General features: G+C 44.8%; 1 protein-coding gene across 13 annotated transcripts in view; it reads left to right on the top strand.

The window, feature by feature from the left end:
- The first annotated feature begins 6,007 nt into the window (after positions 1–6,007).
- Positions 6,008–21,094, top strand: part of MAPK8IP3 (mitogen-activated protein kinase 8 interacting protein 3) — a 54,193-nt gene continuing 39,106 nt past the window's right edge. For all 13 annotated transcript variants that reach the window (XM_080677859.1, XM_080677867.1, XM_080677868.1 and 10 more), the window contains exon 1: positions 6,008–6,509. In XM_080677859.1, coding sequence (XP_080533985.1) covers positions 6,195–6,509 — 315 coding nt within the window. In that variant the 5' untranslated portion in view covers positions 6,008–6,194. The remainder of the gene's footprint in view (positions 6,510–21,094) is intronic.

Below are 21,094 nucleotides of genomic sequence, written 5' to 3' on the forward strand. Positions count from 1 at the left end.
CTGTTTGGTGTCTGTGTGTCTTGGGGGTGCACATACTTTCCTTAACATCCATTCTCCAACATGCCTCACCGCTGCTCCTTCCCTTACAGCATTTCATCAGTGAATGGGTTTGCCTTTTTTTTTGCCCCCCATTTAGCCAGGGGATGCCCAAATTAATCTCTAAGGTCATGGATTTAGATTTTCATTTGAAAACCAAAGATTCAGCTGTCTTTTTAAAAAAATTTCATTTTGTTATCATGTATTCAATTCTTGTTTTATATATATATACTGTGTGTGTGTATATATATATATATGTAAATATATATATATATATATATTATTATTATTGATTTCAAAGAGGAAGGGAGAGAGATATAGAAACATCCATGCTGAGAATCATTTGATTGGCTGCCTCCTACACGCCCCACACTGGGGATCGAGCCCACAACTCAGGCATGTGCCCTTGACCAGAATCGAATCCAGGTCTCTTCAGTCTGCAGGCTGACCCTCTATTCACTGAGCCAAACTGGCTAGGGCCAAAGATTCAGCTTTGAGTGAGCGGGAATGTTTGAGAGTCTCTTTCCAGTTTCTATAATTTAAAGATTCATTTTTTTCTGCCACTTGTTTTCCTAAAAAATTGAAGGTATTTGAACTTGCCTCTGAATTGGCTTTGAAACTGTCCAGTGACAAGGCTTCTCATGAGTAGATGAGGTGCTGAGCTGTTAAGAGTTTGCCTGTAGATTCAAGCTCTGTAGAGAAGGCACAGATTGAACGTCTTTCCTTCTTACATATTACCTATTATCATATGTCCTACAGGCAAATTTAATATCCTTGTATGCATAACGTGGGTTCAGGATAATGAAACTTCTCAGGCTGCCTGCCTGCAGAGTTCCCCTACAGGAGGCTCCACACTTCTGCCTACTGGATCAGGGCCAACTACCAGAACAGCACTTAAACCCACATGGGTTACCTAACATGATCTTCACTTGTTCCCCTGAACGTGTTTGAGAGTGCAGAGACTGTTCCAAAAACTGGGCTAGGCTCTGGCAACATTACATTACCTGTTTGGGTAGCCCAGTTGGTGGGAGCATCATCCCAATATGCCAAGGTTGCGGTTCAATCCCCAGTCAGGGCACTTTAAAAAATGAGTAAATACATTATCTCTGTAGCAGGCACTCCAGCCACAGGTGAGCACTGAGGTCTTGGAGTGTCACAAGGCAATGGCTGAGTCTGAAAGGACCAAGGCAGCTCCATCTGTATGGTGGGGGGTGAATAAAATCAAAGGGTTGCCACTTCCAAGTCCTGTGCCTTGTCCAGAAACACATTGGCTCTTTTGATGGGACGTAATTTGTTCCATTATCTTTTACCTTTGTGAATCAAGCCTTACAAGAATACATGTACTTCCTTAGTTATCTAGTTCATTTCTTCTGAACTCATTAGGTGTGTGTGTGTTTTGGTGGTTTCTTAAAATGTTTTTATTGATTTGAGGAAGGGAGAGGAAAAGAGAAACATCAATTGGTTGCCTCCCATATGCATCCTGACCAGGGATCAAACTTGCAACTTGGGTATGTGCTCTGACCGGGAATTGAGCTGGCCACCTTTTGGTGCATGGGACAATGCTAAACCAATGGAGCCACACTGGTCAGGGCTGAACTCCTGTTCTTAATCCTTAGAATTCTTGGAGATCATGAATGAAGTATTCCTGTTTCATATTTGACTAAAAAGTGCTATATAAAATGCAACTTGGGAAGAAATGAGAGGCACATTAACAGGGGCTTGGTTGACTTTTCAGCAGGCATTTGAGATATTTAGAAATTAAAGTAGAACTTGTCCTGTCTGGTTTGGCTCAGTGGATAGAGCATCGGCCTGCGGACTGAAGAGTCCTGGGTTCGATTCCAGTCAAGGGCACATGCCTGGTTTCGGGCTTGATCCCCAGTGAGGGGTGGGGGTGGCGGGGGGGTGGGAGGCAGGCAATCAATGATTCCCTGTCATCATTGATGCTTCTATCTCTCTCTTCCTCTCCCTTCCTCTCTAAAATCAATAAAGATATATTAAAAGAAAAGAAATTAAAGTAGAACTTCTGAAACCTGTTGCCCCTTCTGACATTTTAGAGTCTTATAATGAGGAAAGAAAGTTGTGTTCCAAATTATCTTTACAAATCTGAAAGGAAGCCTATTTATTAAGAAGTTCTGGCCCTGGCCAGTGTTTCTAAGTGGTTAGAGCGGCCCACACACTGAAGGGTCGCAGGTTTGATTCCTGGTCAAGGGATGTACCTGGATTGCAGGTTCGATCCTCAGCCAGGTGTGTGTGGGAGGCAACAAATCAACATGTCTCTCTCACATTGATGTTTCTCTCCCCCTCCCTCTGTTCCGTCCACTCTCTAAAAATCAATGGAAAAAAAATATCCTCAGGTGATGATTAACCAAAAAAAAAAAAGTAAGTTCTAGCCCTGGTCAGGTTGCTCAGTTGGTTGGAATGTCTTCCCATATATCAGAAGGTTGAGGGTTCTATCCCTGGTTGGGGTATGTATGGGAGGCAAGCAATCGATGTTTCTCTCTATCTCTCCCTTCCTGTCTCTAAAATCAATAAAAACATATCCTTGGGTGAGGATTTAAAAAAAATAAGTTGCTGGCCCAGCCGGTGTTGCTCAGTGGTTGAGGATCAACCTATGAACCAGAGATCATGGTTCAATTCTCAGTCAGCATATTCCCAGGTTGTGGGCTCCCCAGTAGGGGGCGTGCAGGGGGCAGCCGATTGATGATTCTTTCTCATCATTGATGTTTCTATTGCTCTCTTCCTCTCCCTCTCTGAAATAAAAATATATTTTTTAAAAAGTTCTATTCAGTTAGGTTGTCTCTCAGGAGTGTTCTAGTTGCATTTGTTTTTTTTCTAAAGTAGATTGTTCTTAATTTTTTTTTTTATTGATTTCAGAGAGGAAGGGAGAGGAAGAGAGATGAAAACATCAAAAATGAGAGAGAACCATAGATTGGTTGCCTCCTGCACACCCCCCAATGGGGATCGAACCCGCAACCTGGGCAATGTGCCCTGACTGGGAATTGAACTGTGACCTCCTGGTTCATAGATTGATGCTCAACCTCTGAGATATACCGGCTGGGCTGATATGATAACTCTTTTTTGTTGTTTTTTGTTTGTTTTTATTGATTTTTTACAGAGAGGAAGGGAGAAAGATAGAGAGTTAGAAACATCGATGAGAGAGAAACATCGATCAGCTGCCTCCCGCACAGCCCCTACTGGGGATGTGCCCGCAACCAAGGTACATGCCCTTGACCGGAATTGAACCTGGGACCCTTCAGTCTGCAGGCCGACGCTCTATCCACCAAGCCAAACCGGCCAGGGCTGATATGATAACTATTATGCTTACTGAAGAATGCAACTGGAGCCCAGCCTGTGTGGCTCAGTGGTTGAGTGTCGACCTATGAACCATGAGGTCATAGTTCGATTCCCGGTCAGGGCACATGCCCAGGTTGCGGGCTCGATCTCCGGTGTGGGGTGTGCAGGAGGCAGCCAATCAATGGTTCTCTCTCATCATTGATGTTTTTATCTCTCCCTTGTCCTCTCTGAAATAAAAAATATATATTTTTTTGCCGAAACCGGTTTGGCTCAGTGGATAGAGCGTCGGCCTGCGGACTGAAGGGTCCCGGGTTTGATTCTGGTCAAGGGCATGTACCTTGGTTGTGGGCACATCCCCAGTTGGGGGTGTGCAGGAGGCAGCTGATCGATGTTTCTCTCTCATCGATGTTTCTAGCTCTCTATCCCTCTCCCTTCCTCTCTGTAAAATATCAATAAAATATATTTTTAAAAAAATATATATATTTTTAAAAAGTTATCATATCATCATGTTAAAACTTAATTTTGTTTTAACCAATTTCAAGTAACAAATCTGTCTAATCTATATATATAAAAGCCTAAGCGACCATCCAACTGTCCGACTGGTAACTATGATGTGCACTGACCACCAGGGGGCAGAGGCTCAACGCAGGAGCTGCCAAGCTGCGGTGACTTGGCAGCTGTGGTTCTCAGGTGACACACCCGGAACCAGAGAGGAGGGAGCCTGATTCCAGGATGCATCACCTGAGAACCACCCTCTCACAATCTGGGACCCCTCGGGGGATGTTGGGGAGCTGGTTTCAGCCGATCCCCGCAGGCCAGGCCGAGGGACCCCACTGGTGCACAAATCTGTGCACTGGGCCTCTAGTATTAGTAATAAAAACTAATAAAGTTGATGGCCAAGTCAGTTGACCTCTCTTGGTAGTAGGGGCTGTCCTATTGTATTTACTACTTCAGGAAGTCAACAAGGTCAAATTTCTGGAAAAGGCCTAAGGCAGAAGTCCTAAACATTCCCCAAACCACTCACAAGCTTTCTCTGTAACTTGCTCACCAAGAAAAACAAAACACATTTCATCTCTTTGTCCTGATTGACAATATATAACTAGCCATAGTCGGTTTGGCTCTGTAGTTAAGAGTGTCAGTCGGCCCGCAGACTGAGGGTTCTGGGTTTGATTCTGGTCAAGGGCAGGTACCTCAGTTGCAGGATCTGGTCTGGTCAGGCCCAGTGCAGTTGAGGTGCGTGTGGGAGGCAACCAATCCACGAGTCTCTCTCACATCAATGTTTCTCTCTCTGTGTCTCTCCCCTTCCCACTCTCTATTAAAAAAACCAACAACAACAAAAAAAACAACGCCCTAGCTGGTTTGGCTTAGTGTATAGAGCGTCCGCCTATGGACTCAAGGGTCCTGGGTTCTATTCCCGCCAAGGGCATATGCCCGGGTTGCGGGCTCGGTCCCCGGTGGGGGGTGTGAAGAAGGTAGCCGATCCATGATTCCCTCTCATCCTTGATGTTTTCATCTCTCTTCCTCTCCCTTCCTCTCTGAAATCAATAAAAATATATTTAAAAAACAAACAAACAAAAAACAAAAACCTAACAATTCTACATAACATTTATTGTATTCTTACTATTTGTTAGAGATGGTGCTAAATCCATTTCATGAAGTAGGGGTGAGAGCATTTCTGTCAGCGTTAAACTGTCATTAATGATTTTGGTTTGGCTTTGGTAGAGTTCACACTACCTGTGTGGCCCCGAAGCTGAAAGTGTAAGTCTTGGGTTCATAGTGTCCTCATGCCTGTGAAAGAAAATAAATCCTCTGGAGCAACTCATTTTAAATTGGGGCCTAAAAGCATTTCCATAGATGCAGTTCCAAGGAATGCTAACTAGCTCAAGGGAAGGGAGGAGAGCCCGAGCAAGACAACCAAAACAACAGACCGCAGAATCAGACCTGCGAAGGCTGCACATTGTAATTATGAGATTAAAGAGATTTAAAATAAGTAGCTAAAAGTGGATGAAATAAGAGCCTATCCAAATTGGTAGAATACAAGAAAATCGCATAGGATAAATAGAAATTTAAAACTCAATGGATGGGTTACATAGATTACACGTAGCTGAAGTGAAACTGGGAAATCTGAAGTTACACAAAATGCAGGACATCGAAGTAGACTAAATGAAAGAGCTTATTAACTGGATTTGGGGATGAGATGGGCAACTTGCACTGAACTGGGATCCCAGAAGGGACAGTGGATGCCAGGCACTATTAAGGAGAAGCACTGAATGCTTACTGTGTAGGAGTGTGCACTAAAGCGTAGTAAAGCTATGGGGGCAAATCAGAGTGCACCAGGTCAGCACCGTGGTCACCTCTGAAGGGGAGGGTGGGCGTGCGGATGCTCATTTAAGTCTCCAAATTGTACACAATCGTCTATCTATGCTCTTGGGACCTAAACTAAGTCACTTAAATGTCCGAGCCGGACTCTGAGAGCTGGACGGGAACAGGCGCGGGCGGGGAGCGAGGCGACAAGCCTGACATGAACGCTCCTTGCCTAGCTCCGCTGAGCTTCAGGCCCAGAGACCAGCTTCCTCCTACGTGACGGCCCCTGCGACCCCTAGCGGCGTGGCGGCGCGGTGGGACCGGCGGACACCTCCCCCTCTGCCCCGCGGGCGGGACTTCCGGGCGGCAGGACTTCCGGCCCCTGAGTGACGGACGCAGCATCAGCACCAGCAGCGGCGGTGGCGGCCGAGCCCTGAGGCCACATCTATAGGGGCTGCGACGGAGGCGACGGGCCGCGGTCTACGGACTACGGGCAGCCAGGGCTGGAGGGCAGGCGCGCCGACGGACAGCGGGCCGCGCTGGCGGCGGCGGTGGCCGCAATGATGGAGATCCAGATGGACGAGGGCGGCGTAGTGGTGTACCAGGACGACTACTGCTCCGGCTCCGTGATGTCGGAGCGGGTGTCGGGCCTGGCGGGCTCCATCTACCGCGAGTTCGAGCGCCTCATACACTGCTACGACGAGGAGGTTGTCAAGGAGCTCATGCCGCTTGTGGTCAACGTGTTGGAGAACCTGGACTCGGTGCTCAGCGAGAACCAGGAGCACGAGGTGGAACTGGAGCTGCTGCGCGAGGACAACGAGCAGCTGCTCACCCAGTACGAGCGCGAGAAGGCGCTGCGCAAGCAGGCCGAGGAGGTGCGTGGGACCCGCGCGGACCGCGTCCTCCCCGCTCCGCCCCGCCCCGTCCCGCCCTCGGCCCTGCCCCGCCCTCGGCCCCGCCCGGGACACCGCCCGGCCGGGGTACCCTGCCCCGCCCGCCCCTCTCAGCGCGGCCCCCAAAGTCCTGGGGCCCCTAGCCTTGGCTTCCCCTTTCTTCTCGCCTGCTGCTCCATCCCGGAGCCCTGAGCCACCTGGCGTCACAGGGGGAGCTTGCAGCCTAAACAGCCCCTAGCCTCTGTCTCTCCTCCGCATCCCCCACTCGTTACAGACCCCCAATTCTTTTTGCTTTTTTGTATTTAGCAAACCGGTTTCCTAGACCCAAATTGCTACCTCTTATTGCTGCAATTCTAACCCCTCCCAGAAAAGGGATTTCTGAGATTTTTATGATTCTGTAGCCGAAGAAGTCTGTTGTCAGCAAACCTCTTCCTTGTCCCTAATTCAATGTTTTGAAGGTCTGTGACATGGGTCAGTTTGAAAGTTAATGTAAACATAACTAAAGCTGCAGTTAGGCTGCTTCGCTGCTTCTCTGGTACCAGGTGAGAAAGACTCCAGGTTTCCAGCGGTGGTTTCTTTGCCCTATGATTTCCTCAGTTGGGAAGATTGTTAGCTTAGATGGAAAAGGCTGAGAAATTCCAGTCTGGCTTCTAAGGAGCTAAAAGTAGAATTTTGAAATGCTTGTGTTCTAGGACATCTCCATAACCTGGAAATCACTTGTTTGTGAACCAGTTAGAATGTGCATGGTAGGGAACACCACTTAACTTCATTCACCATCAAATACTTGGCACTGACTGTGTGGCAGACCCAAGCAGCTGTGGGATATGGGTTCCCATCCCTGTTTTGCCGTGTGACCTTGTCCACATTGCCTGCCTGGTCTGCATTTTGATTTTCCATCAGTCAAATGAGTCAGTTGCCCTAGATGATCTTTGAGACCTGACATTTTGTTATTCTAGGCATTAGGTGATGCTCTTTGATTCATGAATAGGAAACTTCTTATTAAATGAGTTAAACTCCTTTTCAGTTGATTTAACTGAACGCATTGTTGACTTTAGTATTGAAATAGATTATTATTTCAGTATTTTGTCTTTTTGTTGAACCATAGTGATTTATGCCTTAGTTTGGTTTAAAGAGTTTTTATAAAAAGTAACAATGCCTTGTATTATTCCTATTTAGAGTGATTTATTTTGCTTTGGTTTTATGCGTCTGTCAAGAAACTGTTGTCTATTGATTGGGGTTCCAAGCTCCATCAGAATTGATTTAAAACTCTCTAGGGGATGCAAGAGCGTACAAGATTTTAGAGTTGGGAGTGGCCCTAGGCTTTTTTACAGGGGAAGGAACTGGCTCTGTGAAGTTGGGGACTGGGCCCTGGGAGAGCCAGACCAAGGACCCAGTTTCTTGACTCCTGGCTTGGGCTCTTCCCTTCTTGTCATGCTGCTATGAGAGGTTAGAGAGCTGCACCCCTGAAAACTGGAGCACTGGGGCTCCCTTTGCCCACCCATAGGGCTATTGCTGCCTCTCTGGTGCTGGGCAGTGCCCTCCACTTCTCTGACCACTCTTGGTAGCCATTTGATGCCTGAGGTTTCAAATAAGTATGTTTTCTTGCTTCAGTACCTATGTGGTCAACATAGTGGATGAGAAGGAGCTAAAAGGAGAAAACCAAGTTAGACAACGATAAGGCTAAGAATCATATCCTTTCAGCTTAAGAATTAGTTCTGCATATGAATGAAGTCTCTGCTCTGTGCAGTTCAAGTGAGTATGTTTCTGGCCCCCCAGTTCTGCTCCCTTGGACTAAGAGCTGCAGGGCTGTGGGCGTGTGGTTTGGAGGAGAATGCCTGTGAAGCCCAAACCCACCATTGCCCCAGCTGTTAGGAGAAGCTCACAGAGCTTCCTGAGCAGAGAGCCATGAAGCAAATGCCTGGCTAGCCAGCATCAAGGCTGTGACTAGATGTCCCCCCTTGGAAAGACCACAAGTAAAGTTACTAAATAAAAGGGCTACATTCTGTAACCATTTTAGCATTCTAGCTCATTTATGAAACCCAGCAGGCATGTTTTTAGTATTGTGGGAAGAACCACCGTGCGTTGTGGATTGGGCTCCTTGGCCTAGCACAAAAATGGAGTCTCTGCCCTTTCAACAGATGTGTGTCTGATAACTCAAGAGCTGGCACATCACAGGCTACAGACATGTTTGTGTCATAGAGCTCCTGCATCCCGACCACTCTGCTCAAGAAGGCTTAGTCAGAGCTGGGTAACCTGAGCTGCCTGCAGCCTTCAGAGTAGACAGAATCTTCCAATTTTTTTTTTTTTCTTTAATGGCTGGAGCAGAGCAAATAACCCTGTCCTCTAATTCTTGCCCATAATAACCACAGCAAGAGATTGCAAGTATGTTCTGATTCTAGGGTGGCTCCTTGGTCCCGAGACTGCTATTCGATGGGAGTGATGGTAGCGAGAGATAGTGGGGTTCAGGGAGAGAGCCTGAGCCTTAGACGCTGGCTTGAGCACCAGCCCTGCCCTTGGGAGCCGCAGGCCCGGTGACCAGTCTTCCCCTCTCTGGCCGCAGTGACTGCCTCTGTGAAGTGAGTAGGTTGCCAGGTGAAAGTCACTTTCATCTTAAGTGCCAAGTCCCATCACTGTCTTGTTTTTCTGGGATCTGCTGTGAGGCAGATGTAGCCGAGTCAGGGAGGAGCACCTTGATGGATTGGCAGGGCAGCTTTGGTTGGTAAGCACTGGACATCTTAGTCTCTCCTTATGTAGGTTTTGCCCTTGCCATTGACACCAGGGAATCCCACTCAAGCTTACAGAGCTAATTGGACTTATTGCTGGTGTCTGCAGTTTCTACAGAGGCCTAAAAAAATGCCGAAAGTTTAAAAAATGCACCAAATTCTTTAGAAAAGGCTGGAAATGGGCAGTTGACAGGGGCAGCTGGAGAATGAATAGATGCCCCTCGGTACTAACATGAGGCAGGAGTCAGTAGAGGACTCCATGTGCTCTGTGTGCCCCGGCAGCAAAGAGCCCTTTTTTTTTTTTTTTTTCTTTTTTGCAATGATCAAGCACTTAGCTTATGGGAGGAAAAAATAATGTTTAAGAGACAGGTGTGAGTTTAGTAGCCATCATTTGCCTTAAAAATCTTCTTTGCCCTGAAGAAACTACTAGAAACACCCCCCAACTCATCACAAGCAACCCAAGTGGATGTTGTTGCGGATACTGCGGCATTTGGTGCTGTATAAGAAAGGCATCCACCTGGAGGAAGGTTTGACCCAGAACTGATTCCTGGTTATATATAGCAATCCATTTCATACAAGAGCATGTGGATAGGATTACGCTGGAGGGGGTGGGGGGAGCTCTACAGAAATACTACTCTATAGAAATGATCATTTTGCCTTTTTTCATAAGTGAATTAATACATTGAATCAGAAGATTTTCTTCTTGTTTCTAACATTACAAATAGTGAATTCACCACTGCTTGGACAAGGTATGTGATTTCTTCTTCTGCCATGTTGTAATACTAAGTGCAAGGTTTAAAAAATTGTGTGTTTGTTTTAGATGAAACCATTAAGATATGGTGTCCCAAGCTGCCTTTCCTCATTGCCTCCAAATGTTGGCCATTGTAGATGTACCAGAGTCACCAGGAGTATATCAAAACTTCCCCCCAAAAATGGGGGGTAGGGGGGAATAGGCATATGAGAGCAAAGAGAGGCACTTTCCAGCCAGGGTGAACATGTGGGGAAGGTGCCTGCATTTGGTATGGAGGCCTCTGGCCTGCAGCCCTGCTGCTGGGCCCCTTCCTGCCTGGTGGGAACCCTCTGGTGGCTGGTCCCTGTGCACATCTGGCACAGAGACTGCATGGAGCACATTCAGATGCTGGCTGCTTAAATGACAAGTGCATGTTGAGAGTGAATGGTCCCCATCACTCCAGTTGGCCCACTCCAGACCTTCTACAGTGCGGGGCCTGCCCCAACCCCGCACTGTGCCTCACACCCCAGCGTCCCCACACCTGCTTCCTGCTTCACCAAGGGGGCAGTGCCCTTCTGCTTCTTTTCTCCATGATCACACCCCCCAAAGAGATGCTAGTCATCTGTGTGTGCCATGAGGGGGAAGCAGCTTTCCCATACCTCTGTGCACACTGCACTCAGCTGTCTGTTTAGTTCCTGAAGGTCAAGGACTCTCTGCTGTTTGAGTGTGAAGCAACCATCTGTCCAACACAACTTCTGTGATGATAGAAATTTCCAGTTTTGTGTTGTCCAATTTCGTAGCCCATGGCCATACAGAGCCATTGACACTCAAATGTGGCCCATGTAACTGAGGAAACAAATTTTTATTTTTATTTCACTTTAATATAAGTGTAAATAGCCACTTGTGGTTGGGACTATCATACTGGGCACCGCAGCTGAGTATAGCCTGGCTCAGTCACTTTTCTGGAAGGGCAGGCAGTAGACATCTCTGTTACTCAGCTTCAGGCAAGCAAGGAAGACGCTTAGAAAGAAGGTGGGTGGTTTTGTTGTTTCAGTGAATATGTCCCAGAAAGAGGGGAAATCCCAAAGCAGTGGGTTTTGACACAGGAGACCAGACAGAAGAAAATATGTGAGATGAACAACAACAAAAAAAGAATGCTGCCCAGTTGGCATGGCTCAGTGGTTGAGCGTCAACCTATGAACCAGGAGGTCATGATTCGATTCCTGGTCAGGGTACATGCCCAGGTTGCCGGCTCAATCCCCAGTGTGGGGCGTGCAGGAGGCAGCCAATCTCTCTCATCATTGATGTCTCTCTCTCCCTCTCCCTCCCTCTCTAAAATAAAAATATATTAAAAAAAAAAAAGAGCCGAAACCGGTTTGGCTCAGTGGATGGAGCGTTGGCCTGCGGACTGAAGGGTCCCGGGTTCGATTCCGGTCAAGGGCATGTACCTTGGTTGCGGGCACATCCCCAGTGGGAGGTGTGCAGGAGGCAGCTGATCGATGTTTCTCTCTCATCGATGTTTCTAGCTCTCTATCCCTCTCCCTTCCTCTCTGTGAAATATCAATAAAATATATTAAAAAAAAAAAAAAAAGAATACCAGCTATTTAGAAAACAACAGATGTGATGAAATTCTTCAAAGGCTGAGAAGAGGTCTGGAGGGCAATCCCAGCACCTAGAAATTGTTTGGTGCTTATGACACAGAATTAAAACTTTCTCTTTTCTTTGTTTCCTTTTTTCCTTTCTTTCTTTCTAACAACTTTATTGAGGAGGGTGCAATAAACTACATATTTGAAGTGTGCAATTTGGTAAGTTTTGACACATGAACACCCAGAAACCATCCACACAAACAAGATAATGTTCATGCCCTGGCCAGTTCTGCTCAGTGGTTAGACCATCGACCTACAGCCCAAAGGGTTTCGGGTTCGATTCCCAGTCAAGGTCACGTACCTGGGTTGCAGGTTCCCCAGCCCCAGTAGGGGCACATTCAGGAGGCAACCAGTCGATGTGTCTCTTTCACCTTGATATTTATCTCTCCATCTCCCCCCTGCCTTTCACTCTCTCTATAAATCAATGGAAAAAATATCCTCAGGTGAGGATTAAAAAAAAAAATGATAATGATCATCATCATCCCCAAAGTTTCCTCATGCCTGTCAGGAATCTCTCTCCCTGCTTCTGGCCCCTGGTAACATCAATCTGCTTTCTGTCACTGTAGATTAATTTTTAGAACTTTATGTGAATGGAATTGTGGAGTGTATACTTTTTGGGGGGGAGGGGAGCCTGACTTCTTTTAATCAGAAGAATGATTTTGAGATTCATCCAGTTAGTTGCTAGTGTTAGCCTCTATTTATTCCTTTCGTGCTGAGGGGTGTCCCGTTGTGTGGGTGCTGATCCGTTCTCCTGTTGAGGGAGTAGCAGTGTCACTGCTCTCTAGCCTTTGTTTGTCAGTTCCATGCGTTCGGCACTTCTGAGTTGGTGGCCTGCCACGGGTCCCGCACGTCCTAAGAAAGCATCCCCATTGCCAAGGTGGAAAAGTCTCATCCCAAGGAAATGAAATGTTTGCCAACATGGAGGGTCCACATAGTCTTTAACCAGTGACTGTTTTAGACCATCCCTTTTGGGCAAGAGATTTGGGAAATGCCAAGTTAAGTGGGACAGTGGAGTGGGGTTAGGAAGTGTAGACTCATTACCTCATGTTTCCCATGCTCTCTGAGTGCCATTCCTTCTACTCCGCTTCATCTTAGATTCCTGTTCCTTTGGATTCCTTACCCACACCCACACCGACCGACCTTCTTACCACTTCTCTCTTCCCAGGAAACAAATACCCAGACCAGGGCAAAGGCCCCGAGGTGCTCGCTTGTGCTTGTGGCTGTTGGCCTGTCTCAAGTTTACAGTGTTCAGGTCTGGACAAGAGCCTTTGTCTGCAGTACAGGGAGCTAGGAGCGTCCTTAGCATGTCTCCTGCTAAAGTGCACAAGAGCAAGGTAGACTCTGGGTGGATTAGGAAGTTTAAGAAGTCAGTGTAAACTACTAAGATTGCTTTGGAGAATGTTTACTTGAGAATAATTTCTCCCAGGGAAATTTTTTCCATGATGGGACATTTAGAGTTTTAGTTTTATCTTCCTTTTTTTTTTTCAATTTCCCCAAGTACCAAACATAATATATATATATATATATATATATATATATATATATATATATATATATATTTACTATATAAAGCATATGTTAGTATGTAATACATAATATATAAATACATATAAATATACACTTATATGTATTTTTTCTGTCTGTCTTACCAGTTTCTTTCTCTCTCTCTCTCTCTCTCTCTCTCTCTCTTTATTTTTTTTAATCCTCACCCAAGGATATTTTTCCCATTGATTTTTAGAGGAAGTGGAAGGGGGGAAAGAGAAACATCGATGTGAGAGAGACACATCGATTAGTTGCCTTCTGCACGCACCCTGACCTAGGTTAGGTTGAACCCGCAACCCAGGTACGTGCCGTTAACTGGGAATCGAACCAGAGATTCTTTGGTGCAGGAGGCAACGCTCTAACCACCTAGCCACACTAACCAGGGCTGTCTTACCAATTCTTGAAAATTAGTGTGAATTAAACCAGTGCCATTTGTAGGGATAATTTGTAGGCAAATGCTGACCCAGCAGCCCCTTTAACATAAACGTGAGAAACCTTTGCTTTTTTTTATGAAGTCAACCTGGTTCTTGGATTTCTGCGCAGGGGCCTGGTCTCTCACCATGTGTCTAATACTTGGATACAGAAATGTCCTTATTTCCTCTCCCTGGTGTCACTCAGCAGGTCGGGGGTAGCTCTTGTAGTTCCAGGACCCCCACGCTCATGTCCTCTACTCACCTGCATTCTAGGTCTAAGTGGTGACATAGTTGTGAGAAATGGAGAAAGGAAGCTGTAAAAGAACATCTGTGGTTTGAGATCTTAGGAGTTCAGTGGCCCCTGTGAGCCCTCAGTAAATATTTGATCATGTCAGGAGGTCACTGTGAGTACCAGGAATCAGCCATCAGGAGAAGGGCATCTCCTCCAAGCACAGTAGCCTGCACCCAGCATCCCCGGTGTTTGCCACTTTGCTTGCCCTAACATAAAGACCAAAAAAAGCATTTTCCTTCTGGAATTCACTCTACGCCCTCATCCCAGGAAGGATTAAATGATCAATAATGCAAAAGAACAAGATCTTTGATTCCTGTTAGGTTCATTTCTAAGCAGCCAGAGTTGAGTTATTTCCTATGTGTGACCCAGCTTAAAGGACATTTAAGAGGGAAGAATTAAATTTAATATGTTAATTTACTTTGCTATTAAAATAATCTTGACTTATGAAAGTTACCAAAACTCTAGTGATGACATTCTGCAAGAGTGTTTACCTAGTCATCTCTTGTATTCTGGGAATTGGAAATACTGGCTTCTGTTGTCTTAATTTTATATTTGACATGAAAAGTCAGCTTCTTAACTTTGTTTTTATGTTTAAAATGGGAAGAATGGTCTCATTCCATGGAATGTGGAGAAAAGCTTCCTTTGATTCCTAGATTTTGGAAGAGCCCACACTCATGTTATTTCAGTGAAATTCACCAAAAAGCAAATTCTGAAAACCAAAGTTGAATTTAATTTTAAAACAGAACACTTCGTTAATTGGAGAGAGGGGGAAATATACCTTGGAAACAAATCTAGAAAGAGATTCCTGTGGATATTTGTCTTTAGAAGTGGGAATTGGGTTTTCATATCTAGACTAGAGGCTCGGTGCATGAAAATTCGTGCACTCGGGGGTCCCTCAGCCCAGCCTGCAACCTCTCATAGTCTGGGACCCCTCAGGGGGATGTCCATCCTAGGGGATTGGGCCTAAGCTGGCAGTCAGTTATCCCTCTGGCAGCCTGGGAGCCCTCCGGGGATGCGGGCCTAAGCTGCAGTCAGACATCCTTAGTGCTGCCAAGGAGGCGGGAGAGGCTGCCACCACCCCACTGCACTCGCAGCCTTCAGCCCGGCTTGTGGCTGAGTGGAGCTCCCTCTGTGGGAGCACACTGACCACCAGGGGGCAGCTCCTGCATTGAGCGTCTGCGCCCTCGTGGTCAGTGCGCGTCATAGCCACCAGTCATTCCAGGTTGTTCCGCCCTTAGGGTCAATTTGCCTATTACCTTTTATTATATAGGATGTTAAGGATAAGTCATGCTGGTGGGTTTCCAATTGTATAATTACATTAGGTCCTCGGGTTATGTTGGAGATCCGTTCCTACGGCGTGACATAATGTGATTTTCGCTGTAAGTCAGAACCCACCTACATAAGCACCTACGTTACTCACATGGAGCACATACACAGCAGTAATGAAGTGAAACAGTAAAAAAAATTTAAAAGAAAGATAACAATTCCTGACGTGGTAAATAAATAATAAAAAACATAAAGCACATATGTACATATGTCAAAATGACGGAACTTTTTTTTTATAAATAAATGGGAGATGGCCATGTAACCATGAAACAACATACATCAAGTCCGACGTAACCTGAGGACTGCCTGTACTGTCATTGCTTTCTTCGGATACTCAAAGGATAGCCATAAGAATCGCCTTAATCATCCATGGGGTTTCATGTGCTACATGACATTCTAATTAGACTTGGTTAGAGAGATGATAATTCCAAATCCACAGTATGTGTAATTAAGACGTGTAAGCAGTTTTCCCTTTGCTCTATTCATGCCTCTGGAGGACTGACGTACTGCGTCTCATTTTATAATCCAGTGGGCACCATGTAGACCCGCTCACCCCAAATCTGAGAGTTAAATTTTTATTCTTCTCAGCTCCATTCATATTTTGTTGTAGTCAGATTCTCCTTGAAAGTTTTCTAGTTTTCTTGCAGAAGACTTTCTTTGTCGACTTAACTTAGTCTCTACTCTACCCTGTCCCCCACTGCTGAGAATTCTTGATTCTTTTAAGTCTAAAGTAAGTGATCTGTAAATAAGAGTATTTTGTTCTTTGAAAAATCTATTGATTTTTTTTTACTTTAACCAATCTCTTTCCACCTGCATAGCTACCCTTCCTTGTGTTGGAAGAGAACTTCAATTTGCAACTTCTTTTCCTCATTTATTTATTTAACTACCAACACAAAGCTCCTGCTTTATTCCTGGCTCCATCAACTACTCTTGTCAAGATAATTTTCAGTTCATGCCAAATCTAGCCCCAAATTCTTGCACCAGGTCTCTAGTTTTCTCATAAAAAGCAAAGATTAAGTATTTGTTTAGTCTTGGCCAGGCACTGTTCCTTCACATTAGTTATTCCTTATACTATTTGGTGCAGATTGCATTGCATATTCCATTACAGTGAAGTGACTAGCTTGCAATTTTAACTAAAACTACCTAATGAAATAATTTTTTCAAGACGGCAAGGAAGAGGAGGATTTCTTTTAAGCTGTAGAGCACCATATTGTGTTTGTAACATATTCTTAAAACTCGGAACCCCTGAGGGTCCTACCTCATCGGTTCTGTCTGGTACATTGCTGACCTCTGGGACAGAAGGACCGGCACACTGGACAGCAGTGGTTCTCACCCGACTTGGCACCCTTGGAGCGGGCAGGGAGGGAAAGGCTTGGCCAGGCTGGGGTCCTCTTGAGTCTGCTGATAGTCCCTTGTGAGTTTCTTGGGGCTTTTTGTTCATCTGGGGAGTTGCTCCTCATGAGCACTCATACCCCCTGTCAGCTGGTAGTGCCTAAAGCAGGGGTGAGCAAACTTTTTGACTCGAGGGCCACAATGGGTTCTTAAACTGGACCGGAGGGCCGGAACAAAAGCATGGATGGAGTGTTTGTGTGAACTAATATAAATTCAAAGTAAAGGAGCGGAGGGGAGAGCAAGAGAACCCTCCGCTCTTTTGGCTTCGCGGGTCGGATAGAACAGCCGAACGGGCCGAATCCGGCCCGCAGGCTGTAGTTTGCCCACGGCTGGCCTAAAGGATGGAAAGGATGTCAGTTACCAAGGACTGAGCATCTCCCACCCTGTGGGCCTGTCTCTTCGGCACCAGGATTCTACTCGGCCAAAGAATCACAAATGTTCTGTGCATCAGCCCATCCACAGTGGGTTCCATCTCCCTGCCCCTAATGTTTTTTTCGCCTTTGACCTTGAGGCCGTCATGTACACAGTTTACGTAGATGTTTCCTCTCTAGGTTAATGTCTTTATATTTCCTGATGCTGAAAGGCCTTAAAATATCATAGAGGATTTCTGCATGCGACCTGATTTGGGGCCAACTTCATCAAGAATATATAGGCATGAGGATTGTTTTATGGTATTCAAGGTTTTTGGGCACTGTCCCCTATGTTGGATTTTAATGATCACCTATCAGGATAGATTTAGGAAAAGTCTCTCTGACCTTAAGAATCTGGGGGTGGGTTTTCTTACATTGTCTTTAGTTTGAAAATCTTTTTAGCTGACTCTCAAATACCAGTCACAGGTAATATGATGAAATATACATGGGGAAAATTCTAGTGAAATGGCACTAGCACCAAAGAAACCTTTTCTTCATATAAAAACCTCAGTGGTATAGCTCAGAGGTAGGATAGTGATCAGTTTAAAGAAAAAATTTTCCTTCTTCCAGCCCCAGCTGCCCCATCAAACAGCTCTTTACTGGCTCCAGATGAGTTTTCACCTCACCCCCTGTCTAGCTCTAAGCATTTTTCATCAAAAGCAGGGACCCCTTCCTGAGGACCAAAGAACTGGTGCTTTCTAACATGCGAAATCCTTATTTTTAAAAAAAATAGCCCTAACCAGTTTGGCTCAGTGGATAGAGTGTTGGCCTGCTGACTGAAGGGTCCTAGGTTCGATTCCGTAGGGGGTGTGCAGGAGGCAGCTGATCGATGTTTCTCTCTCATTGATGTTTCTAACTCTCCCTCTCACTTCCTCTCTGTAAGAAATCAATGAAATATATTTTAGAAATAAATAAATAAATATGTTAGTGATTCAGGATGATTCTCAAGTTAATCTAGAAGGATAAACCAAGAAAATATTGAAAAGGAGATTTAAGAGGGTGAATATACTGTATATCAGCTGTTAACAGATGCTATTACTCAGAAATAGACTGACATATATGTATATTAGAATTTAGCTTATAATAAAGGTGGAATTTCAAAGCAATGAGGAAAGGATAACTTGTTAAGTAAATGGTACAGAAGTATTTGCAGCATATAAGACCCAACAAATTTGTGAATAGGTGCAATAAAGGTCCTTATAAATCATTAAGAAAAATATGAACATATGGTAGGAAATTGGACAAATACCATAATGAGCTATTCACAAAGGAAGTGTACATCGGTTCCTCAAATAATGTCCTTTTTTTCCTAAGTTATTTTCTTATAACATTGATGAAATGCCTTAAGACTTAACTTTTTTTTTAAGATTCTTTATTGTTTAAAGTATTACATACAGTATTACATATGTCTCCTTTTCCCCCCCATTGACCTCTCTCCGGCCACCCCCACCCCTCAGCACATGTCCTCACTCCCCTAGTGTCTGTGTCCATTGGTTAGGCTTATATGCATGCATACAAGTCCTTTGGTTGATCTCTTACCCCCGCCCCCACTCTCCCTGCCTTCCCTCTGAAGTTTGATGGTATGTTCAATGCTTCTCTGTCTCTGGATCTATTTTTGTTCATCAGTTTTTGTTGTTCATTATAATCCACAAATGAGTGACATCATGTGATATTTATCTTTCTCCAACTGGCTTAGCTCTTATTTATATCAATTAGCCTATGGTGAAATGGCTTCATTCTATGTTATTTCACTTAAAGTCACAGAACCTATTAATGATGTTATGTGAGAACTTATTGTATATGACCAATAATTTTATGAAAAAAATGTTCATTATTACTAGTAATCAAGGAACTGAAACTTAAGACAACTATGCTAGGCCATTTTCCCACCTGTCAGATTGGCAGCGATGTTTAAGCTATACGGAGAGAAGGTGAGCGCTCTGGCTGGGAAAGGGGACCACCCCACCTTGCGGGGCGTGGGAGTTGGGATACCCATCTGAAGAGTCAGCAGCATTGTGCAAGCACAGCCTTAGATAGTAGGAAGCCATTGGGCAGATACACCAGTAGTAACTATAATAATGGACTATTAAAAGAACAGTAGGCGATGGATTGAGTAAACTATGCTCCACACACACATACTCATAGTGGAACACACACCTATTAAAAATGGAAATGGTGGAATGTGTTTCTTGATGTAGAAAGATGCTCTAATGTAAATGAGTGAATAAATAAGGTCACAAAATACTGTGTGCAAAATGATTGCACATCTGCCCTACACACTCATCATACACTCATGCACTCACACACAAACCTGCAAGAATGTCACCCAATTTTAACTGACTCTCTATGCTAGAATTTTTTTAAATTTTAAAATATTCTCCTTTTTATTTAACACTCTCATCTGATTTTTCTATAAAAGCATATGTTGTTTATGCCATTCTTTTAATTTTTTTAAGTAATAGGAATTAAAATGGCTCAATTAGAAAAAAAAATTCTTACCAGTCAATTAAGAGCATTTGCTCATTCTGCATATGTTGGTGATATCCACAACCAATCAAAACTACTTATTTTTACTTTTTGTACAGCTGCACCACTTCGTGTGTTTTCTTGGCTGTGGGGCATTTATATTTTCTTCATTGTACTTAAATTGCATGTGATGTTATTAATACAGTCTGCCGGAATTCTTTAAAGTATTTTTATTTTTTATTTTTTTAAACATATTTTATTGATATTTTTACAGAGAGGAAGGGAGAGGGATAGAGAGTCAGAAACATCGATGAGAGAGAAACATCGATCAGCTGCCTCCTGCACACCTCCCACTGGGGATGTGCCCACAACCAAGGTACATGCCCCTGACCGGAATCGAACCTGGGACCCCTCAGTCCGCAGGCTGACGCTCTATCCACTGAGCCAAACCGGTTTTGGCTCTGCCGGAATTCTTGTCCCAGCATTACAAAGGGTTCAGCAATCTGGAGAAAGGCTGTGTGTAGATTAAGTAGGAGTCCAAAGATGAAAGATAGTTTTGAAAGGCATTGGGGGTCAGAGGAGCTTTAGCTAAAGGAGCTAAAGGCTCTCTTTGACTCAGGACCCTTGCTTTTTATTAACACAATTTGTCCTAAGGCCAGGTGGAGATAATACACTTCAAAGGGTAGGGTTTACAGAAGCATTGTCAGATTGGGGAATAGCCTACAACTGTTCAGGTGTTTGGCAAATAGGAGGCAATAACATGTAGATTAAGATGCCCTGAGCTGTCTGGCAGCAAACAATAATCCTATTCAGGTTTGGGGGAAGTGCCTTTCCAGCCATTCCAACAGGTAATTACATATGTGACTCAGCCCTTGTTGAGCCCCCAAGTTTCATCAACCTTTTTTTTTATTTTTTTATTTTTATTTTTTAATATATTTTATTGATTTTTTACAGAGAGGAAGAGAGAGGGATAGAAAGTTAGAAACATCGATGAGAGACATCGATCAGCTGCCTCCTGCACACCCCCTACTGGGGATGTGCCCGCAACCCAGGTACATGCCCTTGACCGGAATCGAACCCAGGACCCTTCAGTCTGCAGGCCGACGCTCTATCCACTGAGCCAAACCGGTTAGGGCTCATCAACCTTTTGATAAAACTCTTGTAATTATGACAGGCTGGAATTGACTCTTGGCATAGTCTTTCTGTCTAAAGTCAGTTCCCTCCACCCCCACCCCCCTTTCCTCTGGGATTGCCACCCTCTCAAGAGTCTCTGCAAGAGTAAGCCATCCTTCAAACAGGGCCACTGCCTCCCCACCCCCGGAGTTTCCAGCACAAAGACCTTTGAGTAGCTGCTGTAGGAAGAACATCTCTGGGGACTGGTGTGTTGGGGCGAGGGGGAGACTGGGTACAGTTATTATGGTAAACACAGCCATGGCCACCACAAGTTAATTGACATTTCCAGATACCCCAAACATGAAATCAACTATCTGTTTCGTATTGCCATCTTCTGAGAAACTCTGTCTTAACCCAACTAATACTTGTTCTTTTTTTTTTTTTAAATATATTTTATTGATATTTTTCAGAGAGGAAGGGAGGAAGGGAGAGGGATAGAGAGCTAGAAACATCG

Source organism: Plecotus auritus (genome assembly GCF_963455305.1).
Source record: "Plecotus auritus genome assembly, chromosome: 7".
Classification (NCBI taxonomy): domain Eukaryota; kingdom Metazoa; phylum Chordata; class Mammalia; order Chiroptera; family Vespertilionidae; genus Plecotus; species Plecotus auritus.